Here is a 16,371-nt window from a genome sequence, read left to right on the forward strand (position 1 = left end):
GCATCATTTATGTAATTTAGATACATGACAGAATCCAGATATTTGTTAAAAAAAAACTGCTTTCGCATGATGCAGTGCAGGTCTACGCCACTGCGAATTTCAACCACAATAAAACACAAAAGTACATATGCAAATAAGGCGGCACGGTGGACGACTGGTTCGCACGCCGGCCTCACGGCGCAGAGTTGCAGGGTTCGATTCCGGCTGCGGCCTTCCTGTGTTGCATGTTCTCCCCGTGCCTGGGTGGATTTTCTCCGGGTACTTCGGTTTCCTCCCACATTCCAAGTAAACAAAAGACCGCAAGGTAATGTGTTCAGAGATGTGCATGTGTAAAAAAAAAAACTTATGAACAAACTGATATTTAGGAATTTGACAAGAAAGGCGATTGTGATTCTGATTCTATTGGAGACGTTGCAACTAAACGAAAACACAAAAGCAAGTTCATCTTCCTCATCTTGTGTAGGTTGCGATGCCTCCTCCTGCTCTTTATTGAACATTTCGGCGTCCTCCTCCATGTCTGTTGAGGTCACGTTCCCAAGATAGCCAGCACGTTGTAGTTGTTGTTATATTTGATCAAATATATCGCCTTGCACCCAACTATTTAGAGTTCTAGACAAATTGTGTATAAAATGCGTTAAAAAAAAAAGACCGTGTTGGTGTGAATGTTACTTAAAGCTCGAAAAGACCACGGCGCAGCCTTGCCGACGATAGGTGGCTTTAGCGACGAGTGTTGCTCTTTTGTAAATGTTGCCTCACATGACGAGAGCTCCTCACGTTGGGGCGGGGGGGACACAGGAAAGGAGCGCAGGGTTTAATGAGGTGCGATGTTCCTCTGGAGAAATGTGACTCCGAGGAAGTGAGCGACATTCAAGAGCCAGACCTCTGCAACTGTGAATGATTGGAAAGCGGATCCCAAATCGCGATGGCTGCCGTTGCCACATTCCAGCCGCAGCTCCGAACAATCAAATCGTCTTTGTGAAGGCAGAATTTCGATAGACGTGCGTGTACAGTGCAAGTGAGCGTTCCCTGAGGCTATTTGTCATACATCAGATTGATGCCTGGCTGATATGATATTGACGACCTGCTGTGGTATCAGTTCCGTATTGCAAGTTGGCCTGCGGTGAGGCAACCCAATTTGCCACATCTAATGGCAAAATATGTTCAGCGTAGTTTTATTTTTCTGTTGAATCAAGCAGCTTCATCCTTTCTGGGCCGGAAATACCTTCTTTCAAACTCTGCAAGGCAATCAAAATAGATATTTTGAATCAGTCGGTGAATGATTGGGGGGGGGGGGGGGGAATGAGGGCAGGATTTCAATATTGTAACGCGTTTCTTTTTCTTTACTGGCTAATTTTATTGTAGCTACGCCACGTAGCGCGTCATCCGGATTTACCTTTGACCTGAATGCTCTAAGCCGACGTAGGAGAGACGGTTTGTCACTTTTCTTCACCGATGCAGCGTGGCTTGGATTCACCGCGTTGACATCTGACAATTATATTCCAATGGACCACTTCATTGCATAATTCATCGCTAATGAGGGGTTAGCCGTACGTACAAGTTGGCATTCTCTTACCATTTTTCTCTCCACGTGCCACTTTACCAGAAGGCAGAGTGGCAAAGCTGACATCTTGACTTTGGGCCGTGACATCCTGATGGGGTTCGTCGTGGTTGTTTTTGCAAAAGTCCTTCATCTTGCTCTGGCTGAGGGTGTGCATTTTATCCTGTCACAAAGCAAAAAAAAAAATTTGCCGAATGGTGGCTCATATCTTTAAAAAAAATTCTCCCCTTCACTGGATAGTCCAGCAAATCGCACATTTGCTAGCACAGACCTGCTCCGGTTTCCTCTCTGGATGTTCTCTCTGCTTCGAGATGGATTTTCTCTCGAATTGCAGCTCGGCTCTGGGCTTGGAGTTCTCGAGGCATTTTGGAGGGTGTTGAAACGACAACTCCTCCAGCTCCTTCCTCAGTGATTCCATCGCCTTGCTGCAGATAAACAAAAGAGAGAGCGAGCGAGAACAGAACAGAACCGTTTCCCAGATGTTGTCTCTCACGGCCACTTACTGATAGTCACTGTGGATCTGTGTGATGTCATCATTCTCTCGAAGGTTCTCCAGGTCATCTTTATGGGCTCTCCTCATTGCGCTCATGGCTGGGAAGATCAATAGATAGATATGGATCGATGGATTGATCCAATATCAAAAGTCATGGATCGTTTACATGCTAAGGTGGCAGCTGTCTCTTCCTGCATCAGCCGCTCCTTTTCCCGTCCAAGTTCCTCCACCTGTTTGTCATGCTGCCGCCGCAGCTCCGCTATCGACTTCCTGTGCATTTCCTCCAAAGGCCCGCCACAAAAGAGCTTAAAGTGACACAAAAGAGTTACGCAGTTACTGGAAAAGGAATAAAAAATAAGGAACGGATATGAAGTTTGTCAGAAAAGTTTCAGGACTGCTGTGAGAGAAAGCAGCATGTCTGCAAAGACACCCCCACCCCCACCCCCGAGCTATTTGACTCATTCGATGAGAGGTGAGACTTTACGAGGACAGCGCCCCCTGCTCACGATATCCCCATAAAAGCCAACATCGAGATACTCGAGTTGCGATTTTGAAACACCGCCATCTATTTTGTGACGCCCGTCCTGAAACTTTTCCGACAATCTGAGAAACTGCAGCGTATTCGATGAGGGAGTCAAAATATCCGGAACGGCTCGGATGGGACGGTCAAATGTGGACTTGTTCAGCACGTTTCAGCGGCATTTCATTTTTTTTTTTACCTGATGAGTGTCCAAGTCATTCGGGGCGTCTTCTCGCTGCTCCGTTGGCGATGCGTGGCCTTTTTCTTTCAAGCTTGCAGCGTGTTCTTCTTCTTCGGAAACCGAGTCTTTCATGCCCGGTTGATTCAAACGTTTCATCGCCTCTCGGTGGATTTGCTGCCGTTCCTTCATCTTCACTTGAAACTCTGCTTGTAGTTTTTGCATCTTTTCCTGGTGGTAGTCCTCGATTCTCTGCTGGTTTTCCTGAAGTCTCTGCTTTGCCGTCTCCATGGATATGATCTGTTCCTCGGCGTGCTCCAGTTCCTGTCGCAGTGCTCTGTTGTCCTCCCGCAGTTGGCGTAAGGCGTGATGAAAAGTCCGCCGCTCCTCCGTCAACGAGGCCTCCCGCTCTTTGCGCAACGCCTGCACTTTGTCCTGCAAGCTGACGCGACGCCGCTGCTCCTGCTCCAAATCCAAGTACAGCCTGTCGGACAAATAAACCAACTTTGCTTGCTCCAGCATCCACTGGGGGTCCACTCCGGAGGCAGCTTCCGGGTTTTCCTCCGTACACGCCAGCTCCTGACTCAGCAGCCACATGACTTGGGCTCGTCTTTGCAGCCTCGCGAGTAATCGCTCGAACCACGGCGGCCTTTTCTCATCCCGGGTGTCCTCGGGTTGAAGCCACGTTGCCGTTTTCTCGAACCCCGCGTCCTTCCCCGTCTCCCGCTCTTCAACAAACGTCGGGTGACTGGAGTCGGCGGCAGCTTTCGGATATTGTTGCTGGATTTTAAAGGCGGCGTAGATTAACTCGGCTTCGGTGCAGGCTCTCATGATGATTCGGTGGTCCTCTGCGGCCCCCCCTTCCTCTAGCGGCGTCTTTTTTAAGCGTAATATTTGCGAGGTGATGACTTGGTACCTGCGTGCAAGAGTCATCCCGTCTTCTCTTGCCACTAGAAATTGCAGTTGCTCATTTGGTTTTTTAAGGACCGTCAGTATTTTTTCAACGACGATTAATTCTCTCATCAAACGCGCCCCGACACTCCCGACGTCCTCCGAACGCGCCGTGCCGGCGTGTTCAACCTCTGCGTCGTTGCTACGGTCGCTCCCGTCCAAAACATCATCGGGGCTTTGGTCCTCCGCCCGTCGTCGTCGTTCTTCTTCCGCTTCGTTGCGTCCTCGCCGAAGACACGCCTCCACGGCCGACAGCGCGTCCTCGAAATCCGTCGATTCCGCGGCGGCGCTCGTTTGAAGTCTCTCCCGGCAGTTTCGTACGACGCTCAGCGCAAACTGAAAGCGAGCGGCCAAAAGCCCGCAAAGGTTTTCCGTCTCCTGAGCCAAGCGCCGGCTGCGCCCGGTCCGGCTGAGATGCCGCGCCGAGGCCGGACTCGGAGCCAGCCGGCGCTCGAGACGGGGGCTCGGGGAGCTCTTGCCATCCCGCTGTTCCTCCAGCCGTCGGGTGATTTCCCTGAGCTTCTCCTCCGTGACAAAGAGTTTGGTTTCAAGTATCTGGATGGCTGCGGTGAAGCGGTGCGGGTCGTCTCCCGAAGCGACGAAGTACCGATGCGACGGGCCGAGCGAGTGGGATCGGACTCTTGCGTGACGAGGGCTGTTCTGAGCAGAGAACGTGTCTCTTTCCTCGGACCCGCCGTCGTCTTTTAAACGGGGCTCCGCCTCCAAAGACCCCGCCCGAGAAGCGGCGCAGGTGCAAACCTCGAGCACGTCGTGGAATCGCGCCTCCGTCTCCTCCAGACTATTACCCAAGACTTCCATCTTCAGCAACAGCTCGTTCAGCTCTCGCTCCTTGGCGTCGAGGAGCCCCTCGAAGCCGTCTCGCATTTCCTGAGCCTCGGCCTCCCTCTGCTGCGCCTTCTCCAACACCGCCGGCAGTTCCTCGGAGATGCTCTCATACGAACGTTGAAGGTGGCGGTGGTGCGTCTCCAGGGTTCTCAAACAACCCTGCAGATGACTTATTTCCGCCCGCGCCTGCGCCAGGTGATCCCGGAGCTCTTGACATTCTCGCTCCGTCTTCTCTTTTGTATCTCGATACTTTTGCTCCGCGGCCCGCGAGGCAGCTAACTCCTCTTGGAGTTGTTGTCGGGTGTCCTCGAGGTCCCCGCATCGCATTTGCGCCTTATTCAGACTCCGGACTCGCCGCTCTGCTCCGTCCAATCTCTCCTGAAGTTGTCGCGAGTGTTGCTCCGCGCTGGCCAAACCGGCTGACAAACGTTGACGTTCTCGTCCCTGGCTGGCTTGAAGGAGCGCGAGATGCTTCTGCAGGAGAGACTCTTTTTGAGCTTGCGCCTCTTCGGCGGTGCGGAGTTGCGTCGCGGCCTCCCGGAGAGCCTTCCTCAGCTCCTCGGCCTCCTCCCGGACGGCCCGGTGAGCGCGCGCCTCCTCCTGCAGCCGCGCGGCGCGCAGCTCCGACTCTTTCCTCTTTTCTTCGCTGAAGCTCAGCTGGGTCTTCAAAGAGGTGACGCAACGTCGCCACTCCGTCCGCTGCTCGCGGAACCATCCGCGTTCTTGCTCTAAGCGCGCCTGAGCCAGCGCGCTGGCGTCGCCCGTCGCGAGCAGCTGGGCTTGTTGAGCTAAGAGGTCGACTCTCTGACGCAGTTCGGCTTCCCTGGCTTCGTCCTGCGTTCTCTTTTGTGCTTCCAACTCGACGTGGAGTTGACGGTTGGTCTCGTGGAGTCGGCGCAGCGTCGATGGCGAGTTGGAATTGAATAGAAGATCATTCTGAAGAAATAAATGACAATTGTAGGCAGTTCTGCTCAAGATAACAAAAATGGATATATGCCATCCGTGACCTTGAATGACCTTTTCTCTTACGTGACTCTCCCTTTCTTGCTGCAGTTCTTGTTGCAGTTTTTTGTTGAGTTGCTGAAGCCGATAAAGTTCCTTCTGCGTCTGTCCCAGCCGTGGACGCAAAAAAGCGGCCAAATCAATTAGCACATATAATTTTATTGTATTTTATTTATTTATTTTTTTGATAAATTGGCTTCAGTTCCGCCTCACCTCTCGGACAAGTTGCCCTCTTTCGGACTCAGAAGGACGACACTCTTGATCAGAACCGTCTTCATTTGACAGCATCGCACTTGACGGTGAATATGGAGGGGCCACTGCATGGAAAGTCATGAAATCTGAACTTAATTTCAGCGGGACAATCATGAGAGGAATTAGCACGCCGTCGTAACATTTGAAGATGGATGCAGGAACTTGCAACTAAACGCAAAGCAAGCCAGACCCCCCCCCCAAAAAAAAAAAAACCTCCTTGTGAAGAGGTGATCAGGAAAAACCAACAGATGGTTGATGTTCGGGTGTTTCGGTACCTGCTCCCGCCTGCCGCGTCGGACTGAAATGAGACGGCGAATCGGTGCGGGGTGAGGAAGTGGGGGACGGGCTGGGAGGCGACGCGCAGTTTATGGCGGCGGATGTTTCTGCCATCGTTTGCTGCCGTCGGCTTTCGTCTTCTTTCGGTTTCTCCGAGTCCTCGGCACCTTCGCGGCATGCGTCCTCTTGCGAGCGGCCCGCTTCGGGATCATCCTTACTGCTTAGTTCCAGTTGGGTGCTGTGTGGGAAAATAATTTTCTTTTAAATCGTTTTGGGGGACGGAAAACAAGAGGTTAAGTCACGCCAGTGTAAATCGTTTACCTTGCAGGGACGGTTTGGCTCAAATTGCGTTTTCTCCTCGTGAGCAGTGAGTGATCCCTCCCGTTGCTCTGCACAAAGATAGAAAAACATCCGCGCATTCCACAAATCTTCGTACACGAAGAAGAGACGTTGGCAGCATTTATATATCAGTGACAAGTTCCAACAATTCCGACAACGGGTGAATTCTGGACTCTCGAACGTGCTTGTGTCATGCAAGGTGCTCACCTCTTGTTCGACTCTGTCGTCTTGTTGAGGACGGGCGGCGCAAGAAAGCTCAGAAGATGATTTCAGCGTCTCGCAGGAGCTGCTCATTTGCTTCTTTTCCTCATCGTCGGCATGCCAGAGCTCTTCAGGAGTCCTTCCGTGATGAAAAACATGAATTAAATTGAGCAAGCCGATGCGAGAGACTGACCACATACGAAAAACAACAAACCCGACTGGCTCTTGAGAGGACAACTTTCCACCAATGAGGATTTTATTTCCAGACCTCGTTTCCTTCCTTACTGGAGAATCCGCTTCCGCATCGGAGTCTGTTTCGGAAACGGCACCCGTCAGTTCTGTTGGAACGCCGACCGCACGTTAGCAATACTAAAGCGTATTTGCTGCACATCACCATCTGCGGTCGCTCTGCGGTCGAGTCTGTTGAGAGAGCGACTGCTCCTCATGAAGGGAACGCTCGTGAGGGAAGAAGTGTCGAGGGATGAAAAGCTCCGGCTGCTGCAGAGCTGCAGAGCGGGTCTGGATGGACGAGCCGACGATGGCCCGGAGGCCCAGTGACCCCCGCGACCTTGGTGGCTGCTTCTTTTCAAAGTGACACCAGCTTTACCGTCTTTCTCGCCGCCGCCCCCGCCGCTCCTTCCTCCGCCATTTAAAGTGGCTTTCGGTGCACTGCTGCCAGCCTGTTTACCTCGACTAAATAGGGGTGCTGTTAATGATGAGGATTCCTTTGAAAGAGACAAAAGGGACAAATATAAGCCTCCGACATTTTCTTGCTTCCTCCTTTTGATGATGCAGGAAAGAGACAAAGCTATTGGGACTTTCATTCATTCATCTTCCAAGCCGCTTGATCCTCACTAGGGTCGCGGGGGGTGCTGGAGCCTATCCCAGCTGTCTCCGGGCAGTAGGCGGGGGACACCCTGAATCGGTTGCCAGCCAATCGCAGGGCACACAGAAACGAACAACCATCCGCACTCACACTCACACCTAGGGACAATTTAGAGTGTTCAATCAGCCTGCCACGCATGTTTTTGGAATGTGGGAGGAAACCGGAGCACCCGGAGAAAACCCACGCAGGCCCGGGTAGAACATGCAAACTCCACACAGGGAGGCCGGAGCTGGAATCGAACCCGGTACCTCTGCACTGTGAAGCCCACGTGCTAACCACTGGACTACCGGGCCGCCCGCTATTGGGACTTATTGGGCGTAAATAATTATAAATAATAATTTGACCCTTTTTGACCCATGCAGGCTAGAGGGTGTATTTAAACAGCCTTCTTCATCACGCCGCTGTTCACATTGTGACGTGAGACGTCGCCATAACAACAGTCCATCAGAGGGCCCAATGTTGCGTAGAAAATGTGTGTGTAAAAAAAAAAAAAAAAACGCCAGACATGCTGCCCCGCACATGCCAAATTGGACTCATTGACTTTCTCAATCCAGTAACCTCGGTTGCAAACTGTTAAATCCCTACAGGATCTCTTAATTTGCTTAAGTGCCATCTGACTAACACGGTGATCATAGACACACACACACACACACACACACACACACACACACACGCAATAGCAGTAGTTAATCACACAAATAGACTGTGAAAAGACATGGAGATTAATCACTGTCGACTACTGAGACAGTCGAGTCTGGACACTTGACCTCCAAACAAAAGTCTTCTTTGAAATGGAGTCGACGCCATAAAAGGAATAACATCGTATGAGCAAATGTTGCGACGGCACGCAAATGTGTGTACCGAACCCGATGACGGAACTGTTCATTCGTAGGAGCCGATTCAGTTTCACGGTACATTTGGAAATGTGCTCACAAAAGTTGATTTCATACAGGGTTAAAAATGGTAACCTACCTTTGCTCCTTTCTTTTGTGCAGGTTTAGGAATCTTACTGTTAACCAGGACCTCGGGCCACCTAATATTCAAAGTGGATTATGTCAACTTTTTCAAGTACGGGTAAAGGCAGACCGACCAAGTTAAAGGTATTCAATCGCAGTTTCACGTCAACTAACTGCCGTGACAAATTGTTTTTCTCCTGACAAAAATTGTAGATACAAGGAATTTCCACTAACAGGAAAATGACACACTGGAAAGTCATTTCATTTAAGAATTCCAACGCATAAAAGCCATTTACTTGAGTGTTATTTGTAGATGTATTTATTTGCCATAAAATCGGACGCCAACTTGTTTCTTACCTTGGAGCCTTGGACATCATTTTCAGTGAGGATCTGAAGAACGTCCTGAATGAAAATCCAACTTTTTACAGCAAAGTGGGGAAATAAATCTGATTAAAATATATATATATATATATATATATAAAGTTCCACATGTGAAGGCCAAAGGGAGACCTGGATAAATTATTCATCCACCAGCAAAGCTGTCCTATTGCTCACAAAATGAGCACGTAAATTACAAACAAGCTGTGCGGAGAAGGGTCGGACATGCGTAATCCTCGACAGCGTTGACAAACTCCATTAGTTTTGAGGAACGAGGTCAAAAGATTAACAGGATTACCACACCGTCACTTCAAATCCTCTGAATGTCCGCAAAATGTATGATATTATGGTCAGTTGTTTTTTGTTTTTTACTTGATCCACTTGACTACTAGTGAGGTACATCACACAAACTCTCTTCTGTTTAATCTCATTTAGTGTTCTACGAGCAACACACCAAAGGAAAACCGCCAATCAGCTGACTGGAAGTGACCAATTAAAGTATCCCATTGCTGCGTTTGTTGTTGTTGTAGTTGTTGGTTTTTTTGGGGGGCAAGATCATTATCATCTAACTACAGTATTTATTCCGATCCGTGTCAACCTCACATCATGCAGCAGCAGATACAAATTTGAATTGACAGAATGAATTCTAGGTCTTTGATCATTGCTGTGTGTGTAAGTGTATGTGTGTGTGTGTGTGTGCGTGTGTGTGTGTGTGTGTGTGTGTGTGTGTGTGTACAATTAAATGAAGGAATAGAAGAAGACCTTGAAAAAACATTTGCAAATTACATGTAAATCGCAATCACAATACAGTATCGAAGGTTATTTACTGCACCAAAATGCCACCAGATGGCGCCAGTCAATTGTGGGCGCCTATCAGTCAAGGTAACCGCTGCTTTATTCGACATTTTGTTTGTTGATGTGCTGTTTTCTATTATATACGCGTTTGTATTTAAAATATGTATTGTTTGTGCCTTGGATCAATAAGAGTTGGGGGGAACTAGTGTAGTGTGTCACACAAACGGGTAGCGATGGAGCAGTGATGTCATACTTGTAAGATCTTTGCATTGACTGACGTCATCGTCACTGCTACTCAGTGCTATGAATGCTGCGGGGTAATACCATGCAATGCGTCACCGACTCACCATGTAGCTATTTCTAATAGAAAAATAATATAATAGGTGCGTTGTCATTTTTTTTAGTTCCCGCCCACTAGCCAGCCGCCAATTGGCCGGAGGTCACGTGACCCTCCAGCTGATTTCGTTGCCTGAAGTGTTTTGCTTCTCATGTTGTCTGGAGCCATTTCTGCTTGGCACCGCTGCACTCTCGTATTTTTCGCATCGTCGTCGTGTTTTTGTTTGTTTCTTTGTTTTTGTTTAAGCCTGCCGCTATGGCTCACACAGCACAAGCAAATGTCTTCGACAGCAATCCTCAAATCCAGGTGGAACACGACAAAAAGCGTCGACAATTTGTCATTAGACTAAACGGTATGTTCAACGTGATGTTGGTGGTGGTGGTAGCTTTTCGCTAATGCTAGCTCACAGCTTGTTGTTAAGCTAGCTTCATTTAACGCTGGAAGCGCAAGACTTCATCCAGCAGTCATCATCGCACACATTTTACGATTCACTCATATGCCTTTACTAATGACTTGTTGTGGTGCAGTAATAGGAAACACGTATAAGGCCAATACAAACGATGCATTGTTATCACAAAACAAAGCCAAATGAAGTATTCGCAAAAAAACTTGCATAGAACCAACTATCTGTAGAATAGAATCTGTATCCAGGCAAACAGAAGTATAATTACATTTTAGGGAACCCCCGCCCCCCAAAAAAAATAAAATAAAAAATAAAAGTCAACACAAGTAGACCAAATAAGAAGAAACAATCTGGTGTCTAAAATCTGATTGATGTTTGGTTTAAAACACATTAAAAATAGCTCGGGTTTTTTTTAGATGTAATTTTTGGGAGCTTTGTTTTGTTGTTTAGAAAAATAGGAGAAGAGTGACACAACAAACCGATTACATTTGCTAATCATATCAATAATGTCGGTCACGCAGCCTTTAATTACATTGGAAGTCTTTTAATCAAACATGATTTAGGAAAGACAAAAGTTTCTCCTTAATGCTATTTAAAACACTTTCAATAATTAATTTGCCATTCAGTTGTAAAAATGGTCATGGAGGCCAAAACAAAAGGGGCTATTTTAGTATCACCTTTGTTGATTTCCAGATTGCACATTAAATGTGAGCACTTTATCAATGGTGAGCTGAGGCAGTACAACTTCATGTCAACTAGCGAAGCGGATGGATAGAAACTAGTAACCGCGTCGATTTTTGTCCCTCAGGGTCGCACGATCGTGCAGTTCTTCTGTATGAATATGTTGGGAAGAAGACAGTGGACCTGCAACATACTGAAGTACCAGATGCTTACCGAGGGAGAGGAATCGCCAAACACCTGGCCAAGGTAAAGTCCACCGACATTGCAATTTATCACGTGTCGTACGAGAAATACAAGTATGCTTCTGTGAACACAGGCGGCCATGGACTTCGTGGTCGAAGAAGATCTGAAAGCTCATCTGACCTGTTGGTACATTCAGAAATATGTCAAAGAGAATCCTCAACCTCATTACTTTGAACATATTTACCAATGACCTCACATGGTGCCAAAGAGAGAGAGAGAGAGAGAAAGAGAGACACGTTCTCAAAAGTGAGGTATGCTTTGGATTTCAAGGCTTACATCCCACATAGGACCTTCTAGGCATTGTTTGAAGGAGCCAGTTGAGCTCCTTGCAAGAAACTTGAATGCTGACTTGACTCTGTGGCATCTATCCACAACAAGGGCAAGCTCCTCCAACAGAAATCAGCTGACTTGAGTCGATTTGTCTCTATCAGATGGAAACGATTCAGGATGCGAGTTCCTCACCTGTGTGTAACAATTGACATGGGAGTCGCATTTTAATTGCTCACGGGTAGGCAGAGCTTGGTAAGGTGTATGCATCTTTTGTTTTTCTTCATGATAGCTTGACAGCATTCGACTTTTTACAAAAGTTTACCTTTGACCTCGCCGCTGTTGCCATGTTGTGTTGAGGCGTGGTCAGTTTTCAAGATGGTCATAACTTGTGATGTGTAATTATGAAAATTGGCAGCATACAAAATAATTCATGCAAGACACCCCTTGCGCAAGTCTCAAGGAGATCAGACCAATCTGTGCGTGCAAGTGCATTTTTAGCCTCGTGAGAAATTCAAAAGCGACCTCTGTGTGTCATCATATAGATTGTCAAACCAAATCACCTGAACACACCATTTGAAAGTTTTGCAGGGCTGAAATATTGTTGCAAATGTCAGGATATCTTCATTCTCTAATTAAAACAATATCCGATATATATCCCTGGATATATATCCCTGTGATTCACCTACATTGTATATTTACGCAACCTTATTTTTCTGTTAGGCTGAAGTGAACCGGGCCTCTGCAGAAATAAAACCACTTTAGCAAAGGGCGTGATACCTTGGCTTGGTCAAGCCAAAGCTTGGAAAGAATTCAGATGAACTACAGGACACAAATCCTTTTATTTCTGACACCCATGTGATAGCCTGTCACTGTGACGTGTGCAAATGAACAAACCAGCATTTTTAAAACAGCACACCTGCATTCAGGGCATTTCTATTCAAGGTAAAACACATCCTTTGTTGATTTTAGAACTTGAACCGGATGGCTGGAGTTTACTCACTGCGTTCCTATTGTTGTGTCATTCTTCGACACCACAAATAACCGCGCTTTGGGATTTCACAATGATAGGTCATCATTGTGTGGTCAAATCATAATCCCCCAAATGTTTCACTGTGGTTCCCCCCTAGCTTGGCTCCCTTTGCTGTTGACAATCTAGGTGTTGAGAAGCAAAACCTCAGGAAATTCCTAACACTATAGCAGCGCTACGTTCGCATGTAGGGCCAACTGACTGCTTTGAGTGCAGAAAATACTCGTTTACTGGGTGGCAATCACCGATTACTAGGCAATATTTCATTTCTTTTTCATATGTATGTATATGCGCGTTTTCTTGAGTTAATGATTACACCCTTTCAAACAGTCACTCGACTGAAAATGTTGTGTGCTTCACACTTTATTGTACGAATAAAGTCATAAAACATACAAAAAGGAAGATTTTTTTTGTGTGATGGCGCAATATCATTTACAGTACACACAAAGAGAAAGAGGGGACATGCATTTATATACTCTATTTTTCAAATGCTACTGCCAAAACCATCAGTACGGTTCCCAATTCCTTTGACATTACAAAATTAGTTTTTAAATATTGGACTTATTTTGTTTGAGTTACTTTATTGGTAAACAAATACATTTTTTTTCGATATTAAATGTAGAAGGAAGTGTACGATTACAACGTATGGGGCGGTTGTGACTGAGAAGAACTACTGTAATTGACAATGTATTGGACGTGATTCAACTTCCAAGTACAGTTGCAGGGACACGAAAAGCAGGAATATCCAGAACCAAATGGAATGTTTTACATCAGATCTGAAAGAAGACTGTAGGCAATGGATGCTCTTAACGAGAACATTCGAGATAGCTCGTACAAAAGAAAAAAAAGATGTCCGGTATTTACGATGAAGTAGGGGTAATTTTATAGACAATAAACCGCCATGCTGTTCAGCAAGTGCTCTGTGTATTTTTGTTGCTCTCTCATTGTACGGCATATATGGAACAGTCAGCAGCATATAGCACGTTGTGGCAGCTGTTATCACATCCAAAACATGAAGAGTCATTATGTTGGCGTCCAGTTACAGCACGTAGACAGCCGATAGCGCAGGAACAGAACAGAGAGGCGGAGCACGCGAGGCACTGCATGCGTGAGTACCGATCATATCCATCAATACATATTTCATTGTCCAAAAATAACACAATGCGATACATAAGTCCCCCTTCTTTAACTAATACAAGTGTCACTAATCTTTTACAGTTCGTGTACGATTTAAAAAATGTTTTTTGATGGCGAATTCGAATAATTGTCAAATTGCCGCTCACATAGAGTTCAATGAATGCGTCATGTGCATGTATTTCTTATGACCTCTCGAAACGTCAACGTGCTCCTATAAAGTACGTAACGCTGACGCACGAATCCTATGCATTATGGGCAATGTGGTTTACTTTTGCGCAGAAGTTCTTGTAAGTCACTTTTCAAATACTACATTACCCATGAAGCCTTACACCACCTTGCGTCAATTGCCATCACGGCTCTATCTCCAACATGGCGTCGCTGGGAAGGAGGCGCGGTGTCCCAGTAAGCAGGGAGAGGTCAGTTACTTCACATTTTGCTTATTCAACGGACATATTTCGCTCTTGTCGGAACGTTTGTCTGAGTCACCTATTGTCAGACAATTAACGCGTTTATGTTTCAAATACAAAACGAGAAGCCCGTACTGAAAATTTGAATTGTATCTAATTGTAGCTAACATTAGCATGCTATGTTGCTAACGCGTCTGCTGGCGAGTGTTGGCAAGGAAGAAATCTAGAGGCTCGTGTGATGTTTTCGATATTTCACATCAGCCGATCATCGAGTAGGAACACTGTCTTGAATTTTTACGTTGGTGGGACTGTACGCTATTGTCCTTCGTTGGTCCGCTAAATGGCGTGTTTGTCCCGAATTTGCTATCTCCCACTAATGGCATGGATCCTTCCTAACTTAGCTCGCCTGTCACCACAAGTTTCTTCCATGCAAGCCAGTTAGCCTCGCTTGGCTACACTGTCTGCTGCGCGTTACAAAATAACACCTGTTGCCTATTCCAACAACCCTGAGTTTTTCACTGTCGTTTTAGTTTATTTAGGAATATTTACATGTTGATGTACTGCGCATTCACACCGTCGGAGATTAAAGAGTTGTAACAGTACTTCACAGTCTGAAAAAATAAGTTTTATGTGCCGTTTTTCTGACCTTGCGGTGCTTTGCTTTAGTCTTATTTCATTCTGTGACGACGCTTGTAACTTAAAACACTCGTCTCTACAGTCAACTTTCCCCATTTCAATGAATGGAAATGCCTTTAATCCTTTCCAGCATCGCAAAACGCTATTAGACATGTTGTGACGTCTTTTTGAGTAAAAAAGAAAAAAGAATAGCACACTAGTTTTGTCCAATGAATAACATACAGTAATATTATTTTAAAGGATGACACGTCCTGATCATTTAGCGTTACGGCTCATTCTAGCGTGCGTACGCCTTGACCAGCAGAGGGCAATATAATAATATTGTATATGGACAAACTTCATGTAGATTTGATGTCGAAACGAAGAAAATGTGATCAGACTGTGTGCTTTTATTTTGAAGATGTGGCTTCGGTTGGGAAGCTCGGCCAGTGTTGCGCTTAGATATTATTTTACCATGCCATCTATTGAACACTTTTACACAACTTAGAAAATGCTTTGCGCATCAAATGGTGTTTTATTTTTTGGGGTAGTCCTCACTGTTCCCTGTGTGTCACCCTGTTTGCAGGGGCGTGATGGCGGCGACTGACTGCTACATTGTTCACGAGATTTACAACGGGGAGAACGCGCAGGACCAGTTTGAGTATGAGCTGGAGCAGGCACTGGAGGCCCAGTATAAATACATTGTGATCGAGCCCACACGTATCGGCGATGAGACGGCGCGGTGGATTACGGTGGGCAACTGCCTGCACAAGACAGCCGTGTTGTCGGGAGCCGTTTGCCTCCTGACGCCGCTTTCGCTGCCTCCAGAATACTCGCGCTACGTGGCTCTGCCTGCCGGCGCCCTGAGCGTCGCCTGCGCCGCCCTCTATGGGATTTCGTGGCAGTTTGACCCCTGCTGCAAGTACCAGGTGGAATATGACAGCCAAAAACTGTCGCGGCTGCCCCTGCACACGCTCACCTCCTCCACGCCGGTGGTCTTGGTGCGCAGGGATGACATCCACAGAAAGAGACTCCATAACACAGTAGCACTGGCCGCGCTGGTGTACTTCGCCAAGAAGATCTATGAACTCTATGCTGTATGAGTGCACTCTGAAGACCATTTAAGAACCGACAGAAAAAATAGAGAAAGGAAAAAAAAACAATAAACCTATCCACAGTCTGGTGTAAGAAAAGTGGAAGGTCACAATGGAGCCCACAGCACTTGTAGGGGCTGCTTGAACTTTGATCAGAGGGTTATAGTTAAAAACTATAAGGAAGACCCCTCCCCCCCTTCCCCCGCCCGCATTTGTTTTCTTTACGCGACAACCACAGCACACACGATCTCTTTAGTACCTTTGCGCCTCCTTCCCTGCATTCTGACACATGCCGTTCCGTGTAAAGGCTCCAGCTGAAGCTGCGTGGTTGAGATGGACACGTGTGATTTGAGCTTTACCCTTTCCCTCGTCGATTGACTGTACTCCCTTACTTGCTGATCAGTAATTCACCTTTCATTAAACATTAGGCTATTTCAAACGCGTGCCTCTGTATATTTGACTTTCTGCAAGCAAACGGGTAACATCCAGTCATGGAAACCATTCAAAGTTGATCAAGTGGTCCATG

The 16,371-nt window shown here is 46.8% G+C and overlaps 3 protein-coding genes and 1 long non-coding RNA gene across 10 annotated transcripts; 3 read left to right on the forward strand and 1 right to left on the reverse strand.

Annotated features, from left to right (window-relative positions):
* Positions 1-882: 882 nt before the first annotated feature.
* Positions 883-9,248, reverse strand: LOC127589816 (cingulin-like). 7 transcript variants are annotated; one of them, XM_052049126.1, is made up of 16 exons: positions 8,816-9,244; positions 8,475-8,535; positions 7,011-7,341; positions 6,885-6,927; positions 6,623-6,755; positions 6,398-6,465; positions 6,076-6,314; positions 5,762-5,865; positions 5,564-5,653; positions 2,771-5,482; positions 2,218-2,356; positions 2,062-2,149; positions 1,830-1,983; positions 1,574-1,721; positions 1,394-1,485; positions 883-1,235 (listed from the first exon to the last, which is right to left on the reverse strand). In XM_052049126.1, the coding sequence occupies exons 1-16, from the start codon at positions 8,833-8,835 to the stop codon at positions 1,173-1,175; spliced, it is 4,485 nt and encodes a 1,494-aa protein (XP_051905086.1). In that variant the 5' UTR covers positions 8,836-9,244; the 3' UTR covers positions 883-1,172. The 7 variants fall into 7 exon arrangements, 6 of the variants coding, with proteins under 6 accessions (XP_051905086.1, XP_051905084.1, XP_051905085.1 ...); XM_052049124.1 differs by having other exon boundaries at positions 6,831-6,927; XM_052049125.1 differs by having other exon boundaries at positions 1,394-1,510; positions 6,623-6,927; positions 8,816-9,246.
* On the forward strand, positions 7,992-9,371 carry LOC127589834 (uncharacterized). The gene is made up of 3 exons (XR_007959512.1): positions 7,992-8,413; positions 8,498-8,602; positions 9,272-9,371. It is a non-coding gene; the product is annotated as an uncharacterized LOC127589834 (long non-coding RNA).
* Positions 9,372-10,092: 721 nt separating this feature from the next.
* Positions 10,093-13,007, forward strand: natd1 (protein NATD1). Its single transcript, XM_052049141.1, has 3 exons — positions 10,093-10,320; positions 11,180-11,298; positions 11,369-13,007. The coding sequence occupies exons 1-3, from the start codon at positions 10,224-10,226 to the stop codon at positions 11,483-11,485; spliced, it is 333 nt and encodes a 110-aa protein (XP_051905101.1). The 5' UTR covers positions 10,093-10,223; the 3' UTR covers positions 11,486-13,007.
* A 988-nt stretch (positions 13,008-13,995) lies between these two features.
* Positions 13,996-16,284, forward strand: tmem11 (transmembrane protein 11). The gene is made up of 2 exons (XM_052049139.1): positions 13,996-14,145; positions 15,338-16,284. Exons 1-2 carry the CDS (start codon positions 14,099-14,101, stop codon positions 15,852-15,854), a joined length of 564 nt encoding a protein of 187 aa, XP_051905099.1. The 5' UTR covers positions 13,996-14,098; the 3' UTR covers positions 15,855-16,284.
* The last annotated feature ends 87 nt before the right edge of the window (positions 16,285-16,371 follow it).

Source organism: Hippocampus zosterae, chromosome 17, assembly GCF_025434085.1.
Source record: "Hippocampus zosterae strain Florida chromosome 17, ASM2543408v3, whole genome shotgun sequence".
NCBI classification, from domain to species: Eukaryota; Metazoa; Chordata; class Actinopteri; order Syngnathiformes; family Syngnathidae; genus Hippocampus; species Hippocampus zosterae.

Bases quoted from the DNA above. Each gene is read 5' to 3' on its own strand.
- LOC127589816 (XM_052049122.1), bottom strand. From the start codon at position 8,835: ATGATGTCCAAGGCTCCAAG. The intron at 7,342-8,474 runs GTAGGTTACCAT...TCTCTTTCAAAG, and splicing joins CACAAAAGAAAGGAGCAAAG to GAATCCTCATCATTAACAGC. The intron at 1,486-1,573 runs GTAAGAGAATGC...TATAATTGTCAG, and splicing joins GGCACGTGGAGAGAAAAATG to ATGTCAACGCGGTGAATCCA.
- natd1 (XM_052049141.1), top strand. From the start codon at position 10,224: ATGGCTCACACAGCACAAGCAAATGTCTTCGACAGCAATCCTCAAATC. The intron at 10,321-11,179 runs GTATGTTCAACG...TTTGTCCCTCAG, and splicing joins ATTTGTCATTAGACTAAACG to GGTCGCACGATCGTGCAGTT. The intron at 11,299-11,368 runs GTAAAGTCCACC...CTGTGAACACAG, and splicing joins TCGCCAAACACCTGGCCAAG to GCGGCCATGGACTTCGTGGT.
- tmem11 (XM_052049139.1), top strand. From the start codon at position 14,099: ATGGCGTCGCTGGGAAGGAGGCGCGGTGTCCCAGTAAGCAGGGAGAG. The intron at 14,146-15,337 runs GTCAGTTACTTC...CCCTGTTTGCAG, and splicing joins GTCCCAGTAAGCAGGGAGAG to GGGCGTGATGGCGGCGACTG.